Here is a 25,258-nt window from a genome sequence, read left to right as displayed (position 1 = left end):
TTTAACTATTTCAAATGTTAATTTCGACTTACGTTTTTCACAACTACTTTAATATGTAGTAGAGTGTAACCACTTATCAGTATACCAGTTAATTAGTATAAAAAAACGTTTTTTTTTGTTTTGTTTTGTTTTAAATTAAATTAATATTTTTCAAATCCTGAAAGGCTGCTGAAGGGTTTGCCCCTGTGCTAAATTATGAAGAAAAAGAAAAGATGAAGTCTAGCTGCAATAATGTCAAATAAAATAATAAAGTAATTTGCATAGGTTCATGTTCTGCATTACCTAATAACAGCTGCTATAAATACTCACTGGTGGCAATATACCTGATAATGAACACAGAGTGGAAATATGAAGTGTGATGAAAAGGGGCAGGTCATGCATAGGAAATCATTATGTAACAGATTTCCAGTAAACTCTTACACAAGGATTAGCATTGCTTATAACTGGGTAGACCAGAAATGGGGCAGTGTGGTAATCCTCCTGAACGACAGGGAACCAACAAAGGCCTTAGCAGGAGTAACCTACATCTGGGTTACTAAAGGTGTTTCCATGTTGACACTGAGATTAATGGGAAATGCACCTTTTCACACAATGCACTGCATTATACAGAACTGTGCAAAAGTAGTGAGTTAACCCAATTCTTCTAAAGAGCCAGAGTTTCTTGTATTTAAAAAAACAAACAAACAAACAAAGAAAGTGATCTTGAGCAATAGATTACTTAAATTCTCCAGTCTTTCTAAATGACCATGTCTGTGTTTTTGCTTCAATATTGGCTGGTTTTTCATTTATTTTTAGATGAGGTGGGAATCACCAGACACCCACATTATTATTATTATTATTATTATTATTATTATTATTATTATTAGCACAATATTTCACTCACAATATGAAATTAATGTGACTTTTAACATTTTCCAATATGCTGACCAAGTTTCCTGTTATACAGTAATGTAACCAGAATGCAACCAACAGCCAGCCAGTTGAGTTCCCTCACGTTGTGCTCATTGACAAAGATGGCAACATGTTAGAAAACTGTCTGCATTTAGAAAATAGACCATATTTATTTGCAAACCTTCAACAATCTCCCTGAAAGTGATTTTAGTCAATCCAAGGCAGACAGCGACTTCTTTTGGAAAGTTCACCTCTTATCAGGTAACCCGTTGAATGGCTTTGGACAACTATTTAGTCGCCACAATCTGTCACAGAATGTGAAGAAATTCAACACAGTCACCACGCAGCCACTTATTCTAGATGCAATGAAGTTGCTGTCCTATTTTTGCTGGGGTGTCTAAGCCATTAGCTTCGAATAAGTTTCCTTAGCTAATGTTATCTCGGGAGGAGTAGTATTCCCAGAGTATTTTAATTGTATTTAATAAAATATCAATATTTGGTGTCCTTGTATTGACACAATTTTGCCAAACAAAATATTGTAATTTTAAGTTGTGTTGATGTTTTTCACGCAATTTTTTTTTATTTTCAAATTTTAGTCCAGTCCTTGAACCTGCCCACACTTAGCAAATAGCCAGTTTTAAATCAGAGCCTTCTACACTTTGTTATTGGCAGCCTATCACAAAGGCATACAATCTGATTTCTTTAGTAAATATACAAAGATGCCAAAGATAACAGTTTGGTAGGCATAAAGTGGTATTTTCTGCCAACAAAGTGATTTGTAAAGAGCTATAAGGTGAAAACTTCTGTCCCTAAAAAAATTGAGGAAACTGGATAAGTGCTGAAAAAGAAGTTGCACTGCTAAAAAATGGAATAATGAACACAGAAAGGTGCCATCAGATTGTGGTACCAACAATACATCGCAAGCATCAGATTGGCAACAGCTTAATTTTTAAGCATGACCGAAATCCCAAACACACTGCTAATGCAGTAAAAGCAGTTTAGAAGGAGTTTCAGTAAACCCATTTTCCTAGCAGAATACAAAGAATGAGGGGGGACTCAAGTATCCTCAGGTTTACTGCTATTGTAAGAGCTTTGTGTCTTTTGTGTTTTAAAACTGACTTCGGCAGGAATGACCCAGAAAAGTCATGATATTCAATACTTTAGCACACATTAGGGTGGCACACAAGTAACGTGATCTGACACTTTTTTGTTTTGGATCCTTTTGTACGATTTGTAAAAAACACAGGAAAAAAAAAACATCTTATTACATCAAATAAGTAACACTATATCCTATATCTGTGTCCAAATGCCATATAAGGAACGCCAGGGGAAGTTGATGGCATGTTAAAGGCAAGGGTGTTTCCAACAGCACCAGTCCAGTGTGGCTCGTTGTGAACATTTGCACGTTGGTCGTCCACAAACCACATAAACACCATGACATCTCTCCTGCTTGGAGCAGCGCTGCTGGGCAACTTGGGCATCTCTGTCACAGCACAAGGTAACTTCTTAGAATTTATTTCTCTGTATTTTTATTTCCATGTAAAACATGTGGTTTAGGGCTGTTCTTGATCTAAAGTTAGGCTGATTTACATCTGCCTCACCTCACTGCTCCCATAATAAAACCAAGAAGTATAACTTTACTGGTGCCACAGAAAACCAAACCAACCAATAGCAGAACTTACAGCATCTTCTGCTAGAAATCTACTTTTTCATTACCTTTTCCCTAGTCTAAAATTCATTAGTAAATCCTGAACAACTGAAACACACTTTTTGAGTGATTGTATTGTATCTTTATTTATTTCAGACATAATAAAACAAACAACCAAAAAACAAAAAAAACCAATATATACTCGTCTACATGTACTTTCGTTTACGGATACGAATATATGTGTAGATATACACACACACACGTATTTGTACAGACAAGCAAAAAAGAAATATAATAAAATAAAACACATTCGTCTAACATGAAATAACAATTGTTTGGTCTGAAAAGGAGTAGGAAGAAGTATACACATACTTATTAACTCCTACCCCTGCTCCTACCCTATCAAAGTCTAGACTTGTTGAAATAAAGAATGAAGTGTAATGTTATTGTTGGGAGTGAAAACAAAGTTGGTCCGACGCTGCTGTGTTTGTTCAGAAAGAACAACAGACAAAGGTGTGAGAAAAAGATGATTTTTGCCATGAGAATTATTTGTATTGTTTTGTGTGTTCGGGTTTTTTTTGTTTGTTTGTTTGTTTTTTTACTAATAATTTAACTGCAGTGTGTTAAGTTTGGACAGGAGCTGCTGTTGATCTTTTAGAAATGTTAAAAGCATCTTCTTCTTTGCAAGTTGCCCTCTATAAAATCCATGCAGCGTAATGTGAAAAGCTTAGAAAACTCTTACTAAATTCTGGGGTTCAGTGCCTTTCAGAGTGTAAAATTAACAGATTTTATATGTTGTCATTTACCTTTACAGTATTTACTATACTATTATTCTGTGTATGTGATCATTATCTTTACTATGTTTCTGAATAATACACATTAGTATGGACATTGTCTTTGCATAAACCCAGACTGTTCTTCATTATGTTTTCACACTTCCAGTGATACTGCCTCGACCCAGCCAGGTGAGGTTTGACTCAGTGGACTATAAAAACATCCTGAACTGGACTCCACCCACCACGAACTCTTCTCTGCAGTACAACGTCCAGTGGAAGATGTGAGAGGACACACACACACACACACACACACACACGTACGTGCAGGAGCACAGTTTTAACTACAAAAAAGGAAGCAAGACTCTTTTACAAGTAACAGTCCTGCAAAATATCAAAATAAAAGCATTCATTCAGCAGCGAAACATTGCCTCTTCTGCATTATATCTGATCATTGTATCATTATTACTGATGTATCAGCAAATGAAGTGTTTTGCAGTTAAGGTGGAACTTACTGAGTTAGACTACATGGAGTAAAGTATTGACTCGTGCCACGAAGCTCCTGACATACAGTTTTTTTTGCTGAGTTTTGGAGTAGGGCTGGGTATCAATTTTGATTTCTATAACAGATTCAATTTCGATTCACAAGGTCTCGATTCGATTTGATTCAATTCAATTTTCACTGAGACAGTCAGAAACATAATTCTGATCATTTGTCAGTACATATCCATATTTTTTAATATCTAGGTATAAAAACAAAGCTGACACTTGTCAGACTTCATCGGAGGTGTAAGCATCACAGCAGACACCTTTGTAACGGAGGATAAACCAAAGAAAAACATGAAGGAGATTTTCGAGTCCTGGCTTTTTATAGCAGATAACCGCCTTAAAATAATCTGCAGCAGATCAAAAACAGAAAAAAATCACGAATCAATATATGAACATTACCTGATGCTGCTGAAGTGAAGCAGAGCAAAGTTATAGAGGTTTTTATTAGAGACACAACTAAGCCTTTGCAGTTTGGCATAATTTGTAAAAGTTTACATTTCTTCGGTATTGAACAGCAGAAATGAGGCTTTCTTGTCAGCGGTCATTTTTGAAAAAGACTAAACAAAACAGCGGCCGACAGCGCTGAACACAACAGTAGATTGGTGCGAATAAGCCAGCGAATAATGCAGAAAACTGAGATTTGAGATCGGAAACCGGTCTCGAAGTACACCGAGAGAGAGAGCTGTGGAGGAAGTGTGATTTTATGGTGGTGGAAGCAAAACTGCAAAAGTAAGAGGGAATTCATGACGACGTTTTTCAAACTTGAAATGTAGTTTTGATCTTCTTGCTGTTGGTTCAATGAGTCAGAGTATCTGTGTTAATATTATTGCAGCACCCTCAGTAGGATGCTAGGTAGGTTGCACAGGATGAAATAACCATCCTCTGTGTTTATGTCTTCTCCCTCAGTTATGGCGAGCCCGAGTGGATCGATGTGCCAGGCTGTCAAAAGATCCGGAAGCACCACTGTGACCTCAGCGACATGACCTCTGAGCCCAGAGAGTGGTACTACGCCAGAGTTGGTGCTGTGTCTGTGGCCACCAGCAGCAAATCAGCCTGGGCCCTCTCCCCCAGATTCAGCCCGCGTTGGGACAGTGAGTGTTTACACAACTTCTCGCATCATTGTCTGCATCCTCTTTCCGTTCGTTCTCACTTCCCCAAACTGATGCAGGAACGTATGGCAGCAAGCACAGCCTGAAGCCAGGTGCACAGACACTCATGAGCTGGTTCAGCTATTTAAATAGAGCATAACAAAGATCTAAGTTAAGTTAAAAAATGCTCTCTCCAAACTATATATAACTAATGTCAGATAAAAAAAAAGCTCCAAAGTTCAGGTTGCATTGTCTTGCAATCCAATCACAGTCACATGACTTCTTTAGACTTCCCTCTTTAAGTTAAAAACAACAGCAGCATACTCTCCGCTGCTTCCTCTCTTTTCCTCTGCGTTGCTTCACGCTCTCACAACTGTGTGTTCATCGCTCTGCGGATAAGCTCAAAGAAATTTGTTTCCCATGCAGCCAAAATCAGCCCCCCTGTGCTGAGACTGAATGTAACCGAACAACCAGCCATTGTGGTCCGAGTGAAGCCCCCCCGAGACCTGGTCCGGAAGCTGCACAGCAATTTGTACTACAAGATCTACTTAACACACCCCAGTGGAGAAGAAGTACGCACACACACTCACACCAAACACCCTGCTGCGCATCCATCTCCACACTGATTAGGCCGGGTTTATTTTAGACTCATTACATCCTGAATGTAATTCCATGGGAAAACTGTGTTTGATTTGTGCACTTGTGATAAATTAATCACACTTAATTGGGAATTTAAGTCAGAACAGCTGAACATGCTGAAATCTCTACATTTCCCCAATTTTAGCACACGTTTCAACATTTAAGAATGAAATAATAATCAATAATCACTGCATTTTCTCTATGATAAGCACCGGATTGCATCTTTTTTTCTCCAGGTTTCACTGTAAACATTAGTAAATTATTCATTGTCAATTCATTCCTCGCTGTTTGTGACACTCAAATACTCACTTTAGAGAAGGTGGCGTGCAGTTTTTTTTCCACAAACACAAACAGTTGCCGTCACAGCAGTATGCAAAAATTAATTTGTTTTTTTTCCCGGAGCTTAGAACAAATAAAATTGAAAGGTTACAGTGGAATCGGTGCACAGTTCCAAAATAGAGAAGGAAGAAGAGGAAGAGCAGCAAAAGATGATTGACAAAACAAGAACAACAACAAAAAGAAGAACAAAACAATTTGCATTTTTTCCGCCTGTAGTTCTTGAAATTTTCTGTCAAACTGCACCACCTGTTGCTTCCAGCCGCCCGTTACCGCTGAGGGCTGGTGGACACTCACTGTCTCTCTCTTTATCTCTCTCTCCTTTAGGAGGTGTTTGACATGAAGTGCTGTTCTCACAAGCTGACTCTGAAGGACCTGAATCACAGAGAAGAATACTGCCTCCAAGCTCAGATCGTCCTCCCTCTGCAGGGCAAGCACAGCGCCCGCAGCTCTCTGAAATGCGTCACTACCCTCTGACAACACAGGTATGAAAACACATTCCCTCATATCACATCATTGCATCGTATCATGTCGTGCCGGCTGCAGGGTAGAGACGTGTCTAGCTCCTGTAGATCACCACTGATGCAAATTCCTGCCACAGCGCAAAGCCGCCATATCTGTGAGAAACTGTTGCAGGTGTGTGTTTTAGTTGCCTGCACACCGACCCGTTGGAGAGTATTGTTGATGACCAACAATACTGCTGCAACAAAAGATCACCCGGATGAGATGTCTAGTATCATTTGTCACATCACAATCGCCCGAGGCTTTGAGATAGAGGGGAGGGGAAAGAAACACCCTGGAGGAGTAATCCTATCATGAGTCTGTACATGATGACAGTAATTACCCCAGCTCACCCCGCCCTTTTCACCATATTTAGATCTTTTAGAGAGACAAAACAGAACTGCTCCGTTTGCTGATTTCCTTCTCTCTGCATTTCGTTGCCTTGTACTTGTGACATGTGCAATGACAATAAAGTTGAATTCTATTCTCTTTTCTGCAGACACAGCATCGGCCATCCCTTCAGCTTTAAATATCCATCGCTACCTCGACGGCCACAGCCACACACATCCGTGCAAGTAAAAGTGATGCACTTTATTGTACAAAGCATTAAAGGCCTCATATGAAGGCAAACTTGCACGTTCACCGGAAGAGGATTGCTTTTGTTTTTTTAAACTTAAAGAGTATTTTTTTAAATTTTTTCTATTCATGGCAAAATATTCTGAACTCACAGGCAGCTTTTCCTCTCCATAAATCATAAAAATATTATTGCAATCTGGTGTGCTCGTTCACACATGGTCAAGATATATTTTCAACTTATGTCTGTTTCCTCATACCTCTCGCACGCCGTCCAGCAGTGAGGATCAGCGAATGCTGCTTTAACGTCTTTAAGAGAGCTTTTTGTAAAGAAAAAAACTCTGCTAAAAGAAAACTGTATGAGAATGTACTGTGCTAAATGTATCACACTACAAATAAAATCCACTGTTGAAATTGACCTCTGTCCTGTAAGTTGGACCCTTTTTGTACAAACAGTAAAGCTGGTGGTGTTTTCGCAGTTTTCTCATCGTCTTCTCCTCTTTGTATTTTATTGCCTACAAAGGTATAGTGTTACGCCTATTTGTGCAGCCATGAATATATAGTTTTTTTAAATTAAAGCTCAATAATATGCAAAAACAGCAACTTTGATTCTAGTGTGTTTTTTTCTGGTGTTACTCTGTTGTTGTAGTTAAAAGTAGCGACTGAACCCTCTGAGGTCATCAAGGGTGACTGACTTGCAGTTGAGCTTCAAACCATGTGTTTTTGATGGTTGTCTAAGAATGATTACTTTTTCTTTTACCCTGAATGGCAGGACTTTGGAAAATAATAATAATACATACATGTTCTGATGGTGTAGGTCTGGGCTTTGGGTCTTCACCAACAGTAGCTTCACCTCACTGCGTCAGAAATTATTTTAGTCTTGTGTTGTTGCTACTTTCCCATTCATAGCTGTGAAAAAAAGACCATCTCATGAACTTTAATGTCTTGCCTTTGAATCTGGGCCCTGTCCTTTAACCATCCAGTCTTTGTGCCACGCTTTGGTGGGTTTGCTTCTGTAGGCAGAGGCAGCTTTCAGCTTTTTGAGGGTTTCACAGCATCTTCGGGAACTTTTGAACATGATGCTGAACTAGGGCTGGGCGATATATCGAGTTTTTTTTTAAAATATCGATATATTTTCATACGAGATATAAGATGTGACAATATCGTTTATATCGATATAGTCTATGTTACGTTATAATTATACTTGTGGAGCCGCAGGTTTGCCTCTCTTTCGTCCACTTTTGTCTCTACGCAACGTTACTCGGCCTCGCCTCTCCTGCACTGAACACAATTCCCCCTCCCCCATAGCTTCACCTGCAGGCAATGACAAGATGAAAGCGGAAAATCTCCGTTAGCGAGTTACCGTGCGTGGGGCTGGATGGCGTCAACGTGTTAGCGAGCTAACCGCGCTAAAGACATGCAGCCCAGAGGGGCTGCACGGCCTAAAATCCTTTCCTTTTCTCAAAAATCGACAGTGCGCCTTATGTATGAATTCTGGTTGTGCTTACTGACCGCGAACCGATTTTATGTGGTACACAGCGCTCAGCAATCTGTCAAAAAATGTTTTAATATGACTTTGCTAAGCTACGGAGGTGCACCGCTTGATGGATTGTCGGAGAATTACGGCTACAGAGGAGGAGCCTCGCGGAGTGATACGTACTGTGTGTGTATAAGGACCACAAATGGCACCTGTTCAGAGACGTGGTGCAGCTGTGAAATCTGTCTCTTTGTTATTATGCTCAGCGTCTATTAGTTTACATTTTGACTGCACAATTGTGAGCTTTTTGTTATGCACAAAAACAACATTGTTTTCTTTTATTTATGGACCATGATTATTTAATATATGCTGATAATTTATTTTTGAGTAATATCTACGCTGTATGTAAATAAAAGTGCCTGTGTGACATCTGGGACACAGTGTGACTAAGAACTCTCTTTTTGTTCTTAACTTATGGCTTAAAAAAAAAAAATCGAGATATATATCTTATATCGCCATCCAGCTAAAAAATATCGAGATATGAATTTTGGGTCATATCGCCCAGCCCTATGCTGAACTACTAGTTGAATTGAATCCCCATAAATCATCTTCAGATGACACAAAAAACTGAAATTATATTTTAAACTGTGTTTGGAAAAAAAAAAAAAGACAAACCAATGACATTAGTCTCGACTTAGACTTTATTGAAAACATTGATAAACTGGATACTCTTCATCAATCAGGCATGAAATGACAAATACTGTAATGATATCAAACAGCGCTCACTGAAACAGACGTACTCTAAGCTCAATGTGACACAGTCAGCGTGACACGTGTTCAGTGATTTAAAGGAAGCACTGCATTTAACAGGAAGTTCTCATTTGATTGGGAGGGCGGTGGGTCTTTCAGCTACAGTGCTTCACACTGAGGATCTTTGTGGCGTTTTCATGTGGAGTCGCCTTCTTTGTAGGAACTCCTCACTAGCAGCTAGTTCATTTAGTAGTTTTGGTCCTGAGGACTGAGAGGCCTTAGTGCTGATAGAGCTGAATTTTGGTCCTGTAGCCACACAGCCTGAATGTGCAGTGTCTGGATTCACGAATATTATTGCTGCAGTTTGTAAAATATATTGGCATGTGTGTCTGGGAATGTTTCAGGTCTGCAGTGTTATAGCAGCAGTGCATGCTGGTGTTTAAAGATGCCCTTAATTTATTTCACTTTTAACAGCCCTATGATCAGTAAGGCCCTTTACAGTGTTTAGAGCTGCTCTGAATTCAGTGGTCATAAAACACAGCAACACAGGAAATGATAAAATGCCACAGTGAGATACACATGAGCAATCAGTTATATTTACACCATTTGGAAATTCATATCGTTTAGTAAATGAATACTTGAGTGGGCCACTTTTATATTCAATTTACTTACTAAACAATTACAGGTGGCATTGGGTCCAGCATATATCCTTCATTATCAGCTCTGCATACTGTCAAGTTCACACAAGTCTGGAAGAAACATGTTGACAAATCAACATTCAAAGCCCTTTGTGAATACTGAGGAAAACTAGCATGATCATGAAAGGCAAACGGTGTCTTGACTCGGAATATTTTCTAAATGCAAAAACCTTTTGCTTAACATTGTATAAAAAGTGTACAAAGAGAAACAGATACAACCGACAACCTGACTCAACTAAACGTTAAAACCAGTTACATGTAACAGCGCTATCACAGAATCAAACCAACCAAACTGGGGCTGATTTCTATGACTGAGTGACCGAGCTTTTAAACGACAAAGCTGAAAGGCACACATTTATCAGGTTTACAGTACAAGTATTGCAGTTTTGTGCAGTTGATGCTCTAAACAGTAAGTAAACACTCTCCTGTGTGCACATTTATGGGCTTTGTAGAAATCCTAAACATCCAAGCAGTTTATTTGGGTTTTCCCTCACATGAACATTCACGGCTGATGCGTTCCTCCCGCTCTGCTGCAGTGTGCCAAATAAAGACAATTTTAACAAAGAAAAAACATCTATAAATACTCCATATTCCATATTATCAACACATGACCACAACTCCTAAACGAGAAGATTCCAGGTCTGCTTTGAAGGACTTCCAGTTTTCTACCCGCATTCAGGGAATTCTGGGTGGAAACACACATGCATCTCTACCCGGGTCCAGTATGTAATCTACCTCGAGACAGCGTGGCCTCATGGTAACACGTGACGTAGTCCAGAAATGTGATCTGTTCCTGTGTACTCACGGACAGCAATTAAATATGTGACAGTAACCCCGACTGCAAAACTCAAGTGTTTCAAAAGGAAGTGTAACAGAGCTTTAAAACATGGCTCAGCTGTTTTATTTGAACCTAAACCACAATCTGTGTTTAAACCTAAGATTTTGGTCTGAATCTTAACCATACAAACATGAATCGTGTCTCTTAAGTGAATGCCACCATCTTCCCCTTCCTAGGGTGGACTACACTACAATTTGTAATCATGAACCTCATCATAAACTCTCCTCAGACTGTGTGGCAGATGTTTTTGTGCATACAAACAAACAAACAAACAAAAAAGAAAACATTTTTCTTCATGAAAACAAATTAACAGACACATTTCTCGACTACTCCACGGACTCTTCGAAAACACCAATCTATTGCCCAAGAACAAACTGTACTGCAGCATTGCTGCCTCAGTCATGAAACAGCATTAATGCCATATAAAAGAAAACAAAACTGCCAGCATTAGGCCGATAAAGGATTAAAAGAAATATTTACAAACAAGGCATAGTATATTTTTGTTCAATGTTTTAAGGGTACATGCATGCATGATTTTTAAGTCAAAAAAAAATATTAAAAAATCTAAAAGCGTGATCACACTTTTTTGAAACTGACATGGAATGTGTGTCCTGTTGGTTTCTAAGGTAAGGTCAAGTCTCTTCATATTAAATTACCTATAAAAATATATATATAAATAAAAAGGTGAGGGTATTGTGTTGAGAAAGCTGCAGCAGCGGTCAACGTTTAGCTGCACCGATAGAACGAGAAAGGAAAAGGGTGGGGGGTGACAAGAGCGAGGAAAGGATGGGGAAACAAAGGCAGCAGTCAAGCACCGAGATGATCACAGGAAGAGCTGCTGATCCATCTCTGGAAAGTTCTGCCTTGGTTTCAGAACCCCGTGTGTGTGTACTAGAAAGAAACACACTGGAACACCTGTGACTCAGGAATTTTCTAAAAGCCTCAGACTCTGCTGCAGTCTAGAACATAGAATATGTGCTAGAACTGCGACAAAGCCGTTTCTATCGCTCTGTATAGAACTTCATCAAATAGAAACAAAGGCAGCCTGCTTCTAAACCCTCCAGGAGTTCTGTGTGTGTAAGTTCTGAACATTCTAGGCTGTGAGCAACAAGCTACAACCACCAGCAAGCAGCTCGCTTCTCGAGACTTCTAAGAGAGGAACTCTTTGTCCAGCTCAAAGACAGAGGGCCGTGCAGGAGAGCTTTGAATGCGGCAGAGCGGCACGGTGCAGTCTCGTTTCTGGCCCTCGGTGTCCATGTCCAGCAGGGAGCAGCCCATCCCTACCTCTGAGGACAGCATCACATTTAGGTTCTGCGCCGTCTTTTCTCCGGAATAGTGACCCAGGGAGTAGCTTTTGTTGCGTCCTCGCAGCAGAGCCCAGGTGTGGGGTTTGGCCCTGAGTGACACTGGCCGCGGTCTTGTGAAGGCCTCTCCACCAGAGGGCTTCTCTGGCCCTCCATCCTTCTCTTGTTTCTCCTGCTTCTTTTGTGTGACTGGAGGAGGCAGAGCGGGCAGGCCATTGGCTGTGAACAAACGGAGATACATTTTTGGAGTGGGAATCCTTTTTAAACCTGTATATACAAGTTTTCTCACTTTTTGTTAGTTACTCACTGTTGTGGTTGGTGGTGTATTTCTTTCTGCGTAGACGTGCTGCTGGGTTGTGGTTGGTCTGCTCTGGCGGCTGGCTTTGGGTTTGCACCGCTGTCTGCGTTTTAGCTGCAGTCTTGTTACTCTGGCCTTCTGGAACTGCTGCTGGGCTGCATCTGGATGGCTCTGTGTGATGATTGACAGCCACATGCTCAGCCTTCACAGGGTTAGACTCCGACATCTCCGCTTCAGACTGTAAGAGACACTTGGTGGAGTTGTACTCCATGATGGCTGACATGGAAATAAGATTGACAGGTTGGGGGGAGTTGTGGTTTGACGTTCCCTCGTCTTTACGGGAGCGACCACTTGGTGGTGAGGTGCTGCGGCGGAAACGGGTTGCGCGTTGAAACAGGCCCTCTTTCTTTTTCTTCTCTTTCTCCTCTTTCGGGGGCTCGCAGTCTTCGCCAGCAGCTGAGTTTTTCAGGGCTTCCCTGATGTCATAACCGAGCACAACCGAAGCCAGCAGCGAACCGCAGCCATACAGCACAGCGTCGGTCTTGCGGCGACCCGATGTCCTTTTCAGGCTGTTGGTGGGTGTAAGCTGTGGGGTAGTTGAGGTGGATGAAGTGGATGTGGTGGTATATAGGTCGTCTGGAGTCTCTGGTTGGCCGCTCTGACCTGCTAATCCCACTCCAGCATCTCCTGTCCCGCAGTTTCCACCAGGGCAAATCTGAGTCTGCTGCTCGTCCCTCCACAGAGGTAGATCGATGTACACCTGGTTGGGGAACTTGAGCTGCTTTGGTTTGGAGCTGCTGTCAGAACATTCCTGGGAGAAAGTCTCATCTTTACTGTTCCCTGCTAAAAACACAGAAGTGGAAATATCAATAAATACCTGCTCCTTATAAATCCAAGCACCATTTAAACAAATTTAATGTCACCACAGTTTTAGCTCACCTTGTTCGGCAAACAGGGCAGCAAGAGGGACAGACTTCTGGGACTTCACCAGGCTGGTGGACCACGGGTTACTGCCATCTGACAGAGGACGCACTCTATAAAAAGAATTATTAGTGAGGTACACTGCAGAATTAGTTACATATATAAAGACTGAAGATGCTCTTTCATGCACCACGCTGACCAGAAGGTCGAGCAAAATTAGTGCTGCATAGGCTGTTCCATATCATTACTATGTCATCTTTTGAGGTGACAGTGTCTTCGTGTGTGCTATTTGCATCGGCTTCCTGTCATTCTACTTTTCTATTTGTGACACATATGTGTGTCACACTGTGCCCATGCGATCCAACCATTATTGGACGGATGAGTTTCAGAGTGCAGCACAGTGCATGAAACTTTCCATCCTCTTACTATAATGATCGTAGCATATGATCATTTGTCTGTATATACTTCATCGCCTCTTTAACAGGTTGGCCAATCTGAGCGAAACTTTGCACAAACATTATCACACGTACAGAGATTACTAACATCTAAATATTTTTATAAAAGGATTGATTATAAATTACAATTGTTTAGATTTTTGTATATATTATGCTCACTTCACCATAGGGCTGCTCAATTAATCGAATTTTAAACCTCTTAAATTTCTCCAAGTAGAAATATATGTAAACAAAACAAAAGCGATTTTCAATTTTTTTTGTAGTTTATTGCACTTTTTTGCAATTTATGTAATTACTATGGACTTAATGCATACATATTATTAAAATATGGGCTATAACAGTTGTATTGATGTATAGCAACTTGAAATGCTCCCACAAATGGCACTACAGCATGTAAAAAATAAATATAAGCTCTGGTGGACTTGGTTCTATAGTAGGTCTTAAAGGGTTAAATAAATATCGTCAAATAATCGTGATCTCAATTTCAGTGAAAATAATCGTGATTATCATTTTTGCCATAATCGAGCAGCCCTACTTCACCATCCCTGTGCGAATGCAATGTTACATTTTCTGACAGAACGTTTTTTGGTTTTTTTTAAATCGTATGAGACTTTGAGATGTTTGACCATCTGCAGTCCTTTAGAGAAGCATACAAATGATGACTTCTTTAGTTTTTTTTGGACTCTGTAAATGTAGCATGAATCAGATACACAAAGAAGAGTCAAAAACTATTTCATCACTTTGAAAATTTGACTTAGACAAGCTTGTTTTTAAGTCTTCAACTACACAGTGCGAGTAAAACGTGACTGTCCTGCTTTTTTTCCTGTGTGTAAACACACTTCACCTCTGAGCGGCAGCAGGCCTCTCTTTGCTCTGTACTGAACTGGGTCCCCAGGTTCTTCCTTTCTTCTTGATTCCCTTTTTCACGTCATCAAACTCCTCTGGCCTGAAGGGGGAGCTGCGGCCCCACGTACGGTTGCTCTCATCTTGAGTAACTGTAAATGCAGCGATTGTTAAGTTTTACAAATAAACAAACCAATCAATCAACTCCTGCAAGCTGCTGTTGACCAAAAGACAGTCCTCACACGAAATATGGACTAGACATGTTAGTAGGATTATTAAATGATTTCTGCCATCTGTACAATCCTGGTATTAATCAATCCATAGAAGCATTATGAAGTACAGTGGTCCCTCGTTTATCGCGGGGGTTACGTTCCAAAAATAAACTGCGATAGTTGAAATCCACGAAGTAGCCAACTTTATTTTTACAATTATTATAGATGTTTTAAGGCTGTAAAACCCCTCGCTACACACCTTATACACTTTTCTCAGACAGATATGAACATTTTCACACTTTTCTCTCTTGTTTAAATACTCTCAAAGTTCAAACCTTTGTAGAAAAATAAGTCCAGTATTATAGAATGACACCAAAGGCTCCCGCGGTTGCCTTTGATGGTGCAAAATGTTTTGTTGACATTGTTGTGTTTGTTGGGGGGAAAACTTACAGACATACAGTACAGCACTTCAGAGTCACACTGCTAGCGATCGAAGATTTATGTAAATTTGACAAGCTGAACGCATTCTGTACTGTAGAGGAGACACCGCACGAGATTGATTGACAATGGTCTACAGCCAATCAGGACGCAGAACACAAAGCGTTGTAAGAAAAAAAACAAAACCATGCAAAATTGCACCAAAAAAAAAAAAAAATAAATAAAAAATAAAAAATAAAAATCAGGAAAAGAGCGAGGCTGCGAAAGGTGAACCGCGTTATAGCGAGGGACCGCTGTACTTACGGTAAAAAACATTGGGTAAACACCAAACCCCTGGAGTACTGTTGTTCAAAAGTTATACACTAGATGGCTTTCGAGTCTTTTAATTTAATGTCTGATTCAGGAAGATTCAGAGTGAATATCATAATCGTGACAGTGATAATCATAGAACAATTCAAAAAGAAAAACAACAGCAACCAATAGCAGTGTTGTTTTAAGATCCTCTTACTGGTATTGGTTAGTTGTCATGAACTTCAGCAAAAGCAGCATCCACCAATTATGTCACAGCATCAGACAAGAGCCAAAGAAAGCTGCCACCAAATTCATTTGTAGAATTCAAAGACAAAAAAAAAAGAAAAAAGAAACAGCTCCGTGGCCCATGTCTGCAGCATGAACTGTGTAGCTAATTTATTTGATTTTAAGGTTGATGAAAACATTTTTACAAGTAGAAAACACCAAAGTCTTGTTATGATCCACACATCAGATAAATGCTGTCAATCTGCAAGAGAAAAATCACTGACTGGAAACTTTAACCACTTTCAACACTTAAAGTTAGCCACACGTAACACACAGCACTCAGTGCTACTGGCAACGCCTCACGCTGCATGAGCGAAGCCAGTCTCCTTGCCTTTCCTCCTGAACCCAGAGTAGGCTGACACCTCGCTGGTCAAATCAACATCCTGTTGGTAAACATACAAACTGTCCCTCGGCCTGTGGGATGTCACTGAGGAGGGAAATGCACATGTTACAGCCTGAGCACTGTGAAACAGAGCATTTAATGCTACAAAACAGAAGGTGGAGCACTTCAGCCAGTGCTGCCATAAATAAGTCTAAATGTTTATCTGTTGGAATAAACATTTACACTTATATGTATGAATGAAATTTATGGCTGGTGCAAATAAAACTGACTTTAAAATGTGCAAGAAATAGGTGTCCATGTCAACAGGGCTGTTATTCAATTGCTATGTATCATATGGCTATGCATAAAGATTTAATAAAATGCTGAAGTAAATCAGTGTACACAACTGCAAATACATGATTCCTCATAAAGTGTACAATCCTGTGTGCACTAAATACAGGCTTCTAAAACACACCTCCTCCTTGGATAGCACAGACCTGTCTAATCTTGTAGCTCAAAGCATCAATTAAGACTAAGTTTAAACACATGGATCTGTATACAAATGTACGTCTTTTTTCTAGTACTCTGATTTTTCAGTGCCTCCTATGTTACAGAGAAGACCCCTATCTGTATTATCACCTACCATAAATGCACAAGAGGAATTTGTCCCAGTTATTGCAGGGGCGTTGGTGTGTGACTAACATCTTTTTAAAACTGTTCAAACAACTGCCTCTGCCTCTGGAGCTTTTGTTCACATGGCTCTAGTCATTGTGCATGATACTGTTCCCATGTTCCCAGTTCCTGTGAAATTCTCAGAGCTGATGTGATTTCTTTGGTTCTTTTACATTTGAGCAGGCTGGACTCAAGGTAGGACAGTAAGCACGACTAAGAAAACCTGAGGGACTCTTTAATATGCAAAAACACAAACTGAACTTACGCTGAATGGCTCGTAGACGAGGGATAAGTGTGGGACTGCTGGGAGGAGAGGAGCTGGTACTGTGAAGGCTCCGCCTTTTGTCCATGGAGGGCGAAGCCTGCACGGTGATCTTATGCTGGAAGTCTGCAATATGCCGGACAAGTAAAACAGTTATTATAATCCCAGAGGAGTTACTGTTTGAGTGATTACAGTTTGATATGTATAGTTAGATTTTCCAACACAGTTCAAATGTTGCAAACACAACAACATCAGAGTGATTATTTAATCTGGACGTGTTAGTTTGCTTATTTTTTCTGAATAGTGTAGGCTAAAAGCTTGGAAAATACAATATGGTTTAACTTTTTTATTTTGCTACAGATGTATGGGAATGATGTGGCAAATACACCATTCTCATACAAGAACTATATACTGGGAAAACATGATTTGTCAAGCTCTGGAGTTGTTTTTGACAGGAGATTCCAAGAAATTCAAATAGCAAATTAGCTTCAAAGCTTTGACAGGCAGTGGGCAGGGCAAATCTCACTCTGTTTGTACCACTGAGTGATGGCACAAAGGGACAGAGAGGATCCATCCAGAGCGAGAACTCCAGTTTTAAAGCACTGCAATCCAATTTTTTTTAAGTGCTATTACGGGGAAAAAAAGGAAGGCTCATTTGTATCGTGAGGTTTGGATGTGGGAATATTTTAGCTTAGTTCAGTCTGCAAGCTCACCTGAGGGTAGGCTGATGCGGTTCCCATCCTTCAGTTTAAGGCGGGAACGTTTAAATTTGCCTTTTCTCTTCTTCACGTTGGGCTTGTCTTTGTTGAGCTGGAAAATGAGGATGTTGAGCTCTCTCTCCAGCACGTTGATCTCGCGCTCTGCCAGCTGCTGCTCCCGACGCTTCAGCAACTCCTCCTGAGACTTCTGCTGCAGGGCGGCTCGCGTCAGCTCCTCTTCTCTGGAACGTAGCTCCTGGAAGAAGCAGGTATTAAGAGGTAAGTGCATTTATAGAACTGGCTGAAAGATTTCAGATGGTGACACCTCCTAAGGCGTGAACTCTTCCACGGCATGCATTTTTAATTTGTCTTTGATATTTGGGCTGATTGGGACCTGATGAATGTAAAAACAAAGATTTTATTTTATTTTTTTAACCTAATTTTTGTTTCTAAGAAAAATGAGAGCCACATATGAGGATATTCGTTTAAAATTTCGATAGAACAGTAGCAGTATAATGTCCTCGTGAGTGGATATCAGGCCCTTGTAGAGCCAAATTGAGTATTTTGGTCTAAATAACCCAAAATGTGATGTCCTCACACGTGGACGCCAGGTCCTAGGAGGTTAAGGCACCTTCTATAGACCTCAATAGCTGCTCTAACAATAGTGAGCTAAGTTGGCATTGTTTGCCAACACTGTATGAGCTAAAACATGAGCAAGCACAATTTCAAGTGCAGAGCTAGTCAAGTCTACAGTAAGCAGTTTACAGTAAGTAAATTATATAAACTACTTTTTTAGTGAACAGTCAACATTTAAAGGATAACACTAGGATGAATAAAAGTGCCTTAGAGATCCAGAAAGGATGTATGTCATCCTCGCTAGATCAATATTTAGAACTACTCTTAAGTTGTGCCTCTGTGTCACATTTGTTCCGTGTGTGGTTTTAGACATGTTTTTTGAGCACTGAAATCTTTAAAATAGGCAGGAGTAGGTAGCCTTCTTTTTGAGGCAGTGTTATGCTCTCCCACCACTGCTTACTCATTCTTCACTCCCTCCATTTTCTCTTGAATCGCTCTCAGTTGAGTAATAATAATCCTTACTGGATGACTTCCATAAAGCAGCTTTACAGTCAAACCACTTCAGCCACCCACCTAGACACAGATTACGGTGAGATTTTTTTACAGGAAATCTGTTTAAATGAAGGGACTAATTCCCTAATCTTGTAAAATTTATGATGGGAAAGCTCAAAGCTAAATTAGCCTTATTCTTTGAGCTTTGCATAGTGGTTGAATTTAATATAGCATGGTGAAGCAACAGAAATTACCAGCTGTGCAGATAAACGTTTAATTTGGGGATTGTAAGATTTAAAAAACGTAAACCTCATGCTCAAACGGTGGATTAGCAGAACTGGAAAAACTAGAACAAAGCAGACAGCATAAATCCACAATACAAAAATAGGCACAAATTAAAACTCAATAAAAACACCACCTGTGCACTTTTGTATTTTGTGTAAAACTCCGTTCACCATTCATTAACTCAGCTCTGTGTGCTGATCCTGCTGTTTCTCTAAACACTAATTAACTCCTCTCTCCCCACTTTAAGCCAGAAACAGCAGACTTATACAGGAAGCAGATTAAGGTTTTAACAAGGGGAAGTCCACTAAAGCACTTCGGCATTAATGACTTGATTGTTAAACGTGCGATTTAGCCTTATCCACTGAAAGTAACCAATTAAACATTTTTATCCCATGAAACCAGTCCAGGGCAATACATCGGGGTTAGACGTAATGATAGATTAGCCTGCGTGTATCATTACTAAAACTCAAAGAGTGAAGCAAGATGAAAAACTGGTCTTTTTTCATACTTGGCGTCAGGGTCCAACTTCCCACACTGTGCGACACAGACGAGAGGATGCTGGAAATTAAGTTTACTTTCATGTGTTTAACCAGCTGCTAGGATAGTTCCGTGTTCAGTGGCTTCAACATATTGATGTTAGTGTATGAAAGAATCTCCTCCTTCTGCTCTACCTTCTCTTTGGTCCTGAGCTCATCAAACATCTCCTGGATCTCCACACGCCAGTCGTCCTGCATGCTGTGGAAGGAGTCCTGAGGCATGGTGGCCATCACCGCCTCTTCGATGGCTGAAAGCTGCTCCAGGATGCAGGAGAATGAGGGACGCACATGGGGGTCCTGGTCCCAGCAATCTGGACAAATACAATGCAGTGAAAAGATGGACTCATAACCACTGTGACCAGGGCATCTACATCATACTGTATTTGTGGGCCTAGTGAACTGCTCTGACAGAAAAAAAAGGAGTCAGCTGGATCAGCAGAAATTCACAAAGTTGGGAAAAACCAGCAAACTTGCCATTAGCCATTTTAAGAGTACATTTACTATTACCATGCACGCATTTTCCACTAGAAATATGTATGCATGTACAAATCTACACATAAAATTAAATTAAACTTAAAGTCTAATATTTGGTGCCATATGGCCTATTTGTGGAACAGGTGGCGTCGCTTCTTGTGCCTCTCTTGGAATAAGATGCCAGTCTCACATACATTTTCTGTGGATAAACAAAGCTTCAGCTCAGCTTCAGCTCCACTGATATTTGCTCATACTTACCTTCCATGAGCTTAGCGAAGGGTTCGGGGCAAGTGGAAGGGATTGGTAGGGTTAACTTATTAACTGCCACGCCGTAAGCAACAGCAAGGCCGTCTATTCCACGGTACGGCACCTCCCCTGTTAACAGCTCCCACAGCAAGACACCATAGCTGAAAAGAAAAAAAAAAAACCCCAAAGTAAACTAATGATAAATAAATTTAAAGAACAATGACAGACAAATGAAAAAAAGGTAAGTATTTAAATCTAATGTCAAGGCCTCATGTGTCATTATCATCCATTATACCTCCAGACGTCACTGCCTTTGGAGAAGAGAGATGACTTAATGACCTCTGGTGCCATCCAGGAGTAGGTGCCTGCTGCTGACATTTTTGTGGTTTTGTGCCATTCCCTGGCTAAGCCAAAATCTGTGATCTTCAAGGTCTTTCTCCCAATGTCATCATTCTCAATTTTTTCAAGTAATAAAACTGAAAAGGAAAAATAATTTACTTTAGGTAGATCGATGCACAAAAACCATAGGATAAAAAAAATGCTCGAGAAAAAAAAAAAAAGCAGTGTAACTGAGATAAAAGGAAAAAGGAAAAGACGGGACTGGGATGAAAGTGACAGATGTGAAGGGGATGGAGAATAAAGGTGAAATGTAAGAAAGGGGGATATACAAAGAGTGAGCGACAGAGAAAAGGGCGACCGTCCAGGTGAGGAGATGATAGCAGATATTTAAAAAGGGCCAACAGCAGTATGCTGGTCATTCATTACTGTAGAAACAGAAGGCTGACAGTGCCACAAAGCACCTGTCCTCGGGTCCTAAAACTGCTCAACACATTAAAGAGAGCAAGAACCCCTCAAACCTGCTGGTAACACTACACCAGGTCTGAGAGCGCTGCCACAGTGAAGTCACAAACTAAAATGTGTGAAGTCAAAACCCTTAATGTTCATCATGATCTGGATAAAATAAATAAATTCACAAGTTGAAGACGTACACAAACACACATACAGTTTACACACACTGAACGTGTTGTGTGTGCATCAGGAATAAAGTACTGGGCAAATGGACTAAAAACATGGCCTAAATATTCTTGAAAGCAGCAGGTTTTTCCATAGCCTGTCCGCCTCCTCTGGTTGCTTAGCTGTCAAATTGCATGCACTTCATGATATCAGTTACCTGTGGTTCACTAAGAAAGTGGGTGTAAAATGAAGGGCTGCAGTATTCATAGACTATAATTTGCTAATAGTTACCACCAAAGGGAGATTGGTTTGATTTGCATTAAATTGTTACCAAAGATAGGGCTTTGCCCATCTTACAAGAAATCACATCCAGATATAGATCTGGATTTAGGATTTTTTTTTGCAATCTGGGGCACAACTGGATATTCTTAATCACATCTTTACAAATACCTACAGAAAATACTTAAAATTGCAGCCTCATCTTCAAATGTCTTGTTTACTAAAACTTAATAGACACTCAGGGTGAAATAACATGATGAAAAGCATATGAATAAATAAACAAACCAGAATAATAAACAAACCGTAAATAACAACTAAATGAAAAAGGGAGCACAGAGCTTATGAAAACAACTTTGGGTCTCTGGTGTTTAGTCCATTTAAATCACTTTAAAACTACACAATCAGGGATGCAGGGGTGAACACTGTAATTTTGCTTGGGTGCGAACAAAAACAACTGCCCTGAGACCCTTTGGAGGAGGTGGTCTTGGTCCACTTCCAAACTCCAGAGCTGTTTGTTTATGGTGTAAACATAATACGAACCAACTACTTGGTGTATGCTGCAAATTTGAGCGAAATGCTTTTCCATAGTCAAGTAAGTTTTGCAGTTTGGATTGTGGCAGGGTACCACAGATGTTCAGTGTACACAAATTGTCAGTACAGGCTAGCAACTAGCCCTTAAATGTAATGTAAATCCCTTGTTTCCCTTGTTCCAACATGCCAGAACACAGCACCTTTAGTTACTTTTGTTGCTCCCACCCAGACACATTTGCCTAATCGGTAGACAAAAAGTTCTCACATGGTTTCTAGTGACACATTGCAAGAATGTGTTTTTTTTTCTGTGTGTAAAAGGAACAACTATAAGTTTCAGCTATCAGGCTCATCAACTGATATGGACTGAAGTAAATGACATATAGATGTGAAAATGCACTTGTACACGGTATTTTTCAAAACAAGAATATTCTGCTTTTGTTTTTTAATCCTTTCCCTCACAAGCACCGTTTTAATGAACACCATCGTCCATGTGAAAACGTAAAAACCACTGTTGCTTTGAGCATGTCAAAGCAATGTAACCCTAACCATACAAAAATGTCAGAAGCCTATAAACAATAACACGTAGTCCAGTCTGATGTTAACAATGGAGATAAAGACACACACCTCTGATGTTGCAACACATAATCTCTGTAATCCCTGTCCAAACATGAATGCACATGCAGTTTTTGAAAATGATCACATTGAGAGTACTTTTTCAAAGCTTGATTCTTAGCATAAAGCTGTTTACATGTGGACAAAATGCAACGGTGCACGTAAAAAGCTTTGTTTTCCAAAACAAATGTGTATGTGCAGACCAAACCAGCATTTGGGCTTTCTCAACCTGTGCCACATTTCTTCTAATGTTAAATGTTTTATTTCAACAAGAATAAAACTAATATTATACCTCTGATAACATGAAGCCTCTTTTTCCATGAACTGGTGTAGCCAAAATGAAGTCTTTGATCCTTTGATTCTCTTTGTATCATGTACAAAATGTGTTTTTGCCAAGATCTCCTCACATTAAAAGCTGCTCGATTTCATTATTTACACTACAGGTCAATTTGAACATGTCCTATCAGCTGTGTTGATTCTACAGAACAAACAAAAGGCTAGCAATAACTCGAGAGTCTAAATGCCCCTTTGGTTGGTTTGACAGAGGCAATCAGTGTTGAGAGTTTATTGTTAAGAAAAACAGCCTGATATCTCCGTGGATGGATGGAACGTTGCTGCCACTTACACTCTGTGGGAATATTTCCAAGGGAGAAACAACGTCATGATAAAGATAGATAGTGGAAGTGTTCAAGGTAATAAGGCATTTGTGTGCCTTGACGGACTGTAACTAAATGTAAACTTAAAAACGTTATTTAGTCTAAAGACTCTTTGTTAACAGCATTTTTTTTGTAAACCAAGGCTTTGTAATGTTTGTCGGCACTCAGTTGCACCATTGTGCTGTTATCACTCGATGACCTTGGACTTACTCCCACACGACTACACAACCAAGACTTGCCAATAAACACACACACACACTCGCTTTCACACCTTAGTGAGGACATCAAATTGACATAATGCTTAACCTTATCCTAACCTTAACCACTAGGAATCAGTGCATACTCCTAACCCTAACCCTAAACCTAACCACAACCTAATTGTAACCTTAACTCTAAAACCAAATTCTTAGCCTCAAAAATGCCTTCAAATTCGTGAGGACCAGCATTTAGTCCCCACAACTGACTGCTGGTCCCTGCAAGTACAGTGGGCTTCTAATGTTTGGTCCTCATAAAGATGTTTAAACAAGTCAACACAAACACACATGCACACAAACCTATACATAAATCCTTTCTGCATGCCTATATTACACTACTAATCAAATTTTATTAAAATCTCAGGCTCAAGTAATACAAGTAGCACTGTTAACTGATAAAGTACACAGATATTCAGTTTGACACAGTAAATGTGTCAAACTTGGACCAGATTTGCTGAAAGATGTAGGAGCAGTGGAAAGGACTAGATGGAGAACAGATAATAGAAACAAGTTTAGAGACCTCGGGAAAACTCAAGTGACCATACAATTTTAGTTGGTAAAAGATACAATGTCCTTTTTTATAGCTCTACAGCTCTCTTTTTGTAAACACTTAGACTATTTCCTTTTTCTCTGAGTGATATTTTAAAATATTCATATGTAAAATAAGTGAATAAACAAACCCCCAAAAAATTCAGATTAAGCATTTTTATGCAGAGGAGTACATTACAGAACACATTTAGATAATATGTAACACATTTTCTTTGTTATATAATAATAACAAATATTTAAAGGGGAACAAATACAAGTCGTTTAAAATGAATTGCTCATTGGTTTCTATTTTAGAAAATGCAATTTTTTTGCTTTAAGCTGTAATGAAAAAGTATTCTTTACTCTGTCTTCTTGGAAGGCTTTATACGTTTTTGTACATCTGTTTCTGTGTGTTAAAATGTGCGAGTGAGTGAGTTTGTGTCTGTAAGTCTTTAAAGAAGAATGTGGTGGCTGCAATGAAGAGAAGCGAGCATATCAGAAGTATCTGAAGTTTGGCTGGCGATGCAAAATTTTTGTGATGCATTAAAACAAGCTGTTATGATGATATACAAGAGTCTCTGCAGATCGTTCCTAATTGCAGAGCTGGCAGCTGCTGATTGGTTCCATGATCAAGAATTGCTAAGCCTTGTATATAGTGTGTAGATACTTTTCACTTGTAAATAGGCACTGAGGTAGAGGGGTGAACTGCCTTATTATTTTCTGTACTTTTTTCTCATTTATTCAAAGGGTCTACCTTACAATATAAAGTGCCTTGAGGTGAATGTTGCTGTAAATAAAATAAAATTGAACTGAATTAGGGAGTTGGGGGTAGCACTTATCTTTTGTTTGATATTTGTTTCACCCAGGGTTTAGGTAGCACCTCCCTTTTTGGAATAACTTGTTTTGTTTGTTATTTCAGCCTTTGTTCACCCCGGAGTTTAAGCGTTCAGTTTGGTAACACCTTAACTTGTAAATTGGCTTCTAGGTATGGCTTTGGGGACCAGGGTCACAGGGTCACCTTCCTTTTAACCCTTTTGTTGCACTCCTGTACCCCTAGACCGGGACGTAACAGT

General features: G+C 39.8%; 2 protein-coding genes across 3 annotated transcripts in view; one reads left to right on the top strand and one right to left on the bottom strand.

Annotated features, from left to right (window-relative positions):
* The first annotated feature begins 1,435 nt into the window (after positions 1 to 1,435).
* il22ra2 (interleukin 22 receptor, alpha 2) lies at positions 1,436 to 7,601 on the top strand. Its single transcript, XM_026191116.1, has 6 exons — positions 1,436 to 2,389; positions 3,482 to 3,596; positions 4,768 to 4,952; positions 5,376 to 5,521; positions 6,252 to 6,409; positions 6,925 to 7,601. The coding sequence occupies exons 1-5, from the start codon at positions 2,326 to 2,328 to the stop codon at positions 6,399 to 6,401; spliced, it is 660 nt and encodes a 219-aa protein (XP_026046901.1). The 5' UTR covers positions 1,436 to 2,325; the 3' UTR covers positions 6,402 to 6,409; positions 6,925 to 7,601.
* A 1,556-nt stretch (positions 7,602 to 9,157) lies between these two features.
* Positions 9,158 to 25,258, bottom strand: part of map3k21 (mitogen-activated protein kinase kinase kinase 21) — a 29,482-nt gene continuing 13,381 nt past the window's right edge. The window contains exons 2-10 of one of the 2 annotated variants that reach the window (XM_026189543.1): positions 20,667 to 20,847; positions 20,384 to 20,532; positions 19,787 to 19,962; positions 17,778 to 18,018; positions 17,068 to 17,190; positions 14,584 to 14,734; positions 13,303 to 13,397; positions 12,373 to 13,203; positions 9,158 to 12,284 (exon numbers count right to left, since the gene is read on the bottom strand). In XM_026189543.1, coding sequence (XP_026045328.1) covers positions 11,911 to 12,284; positions 12,373 to 13,203; positions 13,303 to 13,397; positions 14,584 to 14,734; positions 17,068 to 17,190; positions 17,778 to 18,018; positions 19,787 to 19,962; positions 20,384 to 20,532; positions 20,667 to 20,847 — 2,321 coding nt within the window. In that variant the 3' untranslated portion in view covers positions 9,158 to 11,910. Of the gene's footprint in view, positions 12,285 to 12,372; positions 13,207 to 13,302; positions 13,398 to 14,583; positions 14,735 to 17,067; positions 17,191 to 17,777; positions 18,019 to 19,786; positions 19,963 to 20,383; positions 20,533 to 20,666; positions 20,848 to 25,258 lie in introns of both variants that reach the window. The other variant, XM_026189542.1, reaches the window with a different exon arrangement.

This window comes from Astatotilapia calliptera, chromosome 13 (genome assembly GCF_900246225.1).
Source record: "Astatotilapia calliptera chromosome 13, fAstCal1.2, whole genome shotgun sequence".
NCBI lineage: Eukaryota > Metazoa > Chordata > Actinopteri > Cichliformes > Cichlidae > Astatotilapia > Astatotilapia calliptera.
Note: the sequence above shows the minus strand (reverse complement) of the source record. Positions and strands in the feature narration are given on the sequence as shown.

Coding starts and splice junctions, on each gene's coding strand:
- il22ra2 (XM_026191116.1), top strand. CDS start 2,326: ATGACATCTCTCCTGCTTGGAGCAGCGCTGCTGGGCAACTTGGGCATC. Junction 2,390..3,481: donor CATCTCTGTCACAGCACAAG/GTAACTTCTTAG, acceptor TCACACTTCCAG/TGATACTGCCTCGACCCAGC. Junction 5,522..6,251: donor CACACCCCAGTGGAGAAGAA/GTACGCACACAC, acceptor TCTCTCCTTTAG/GAGGTGTTTGACATGAAGTG.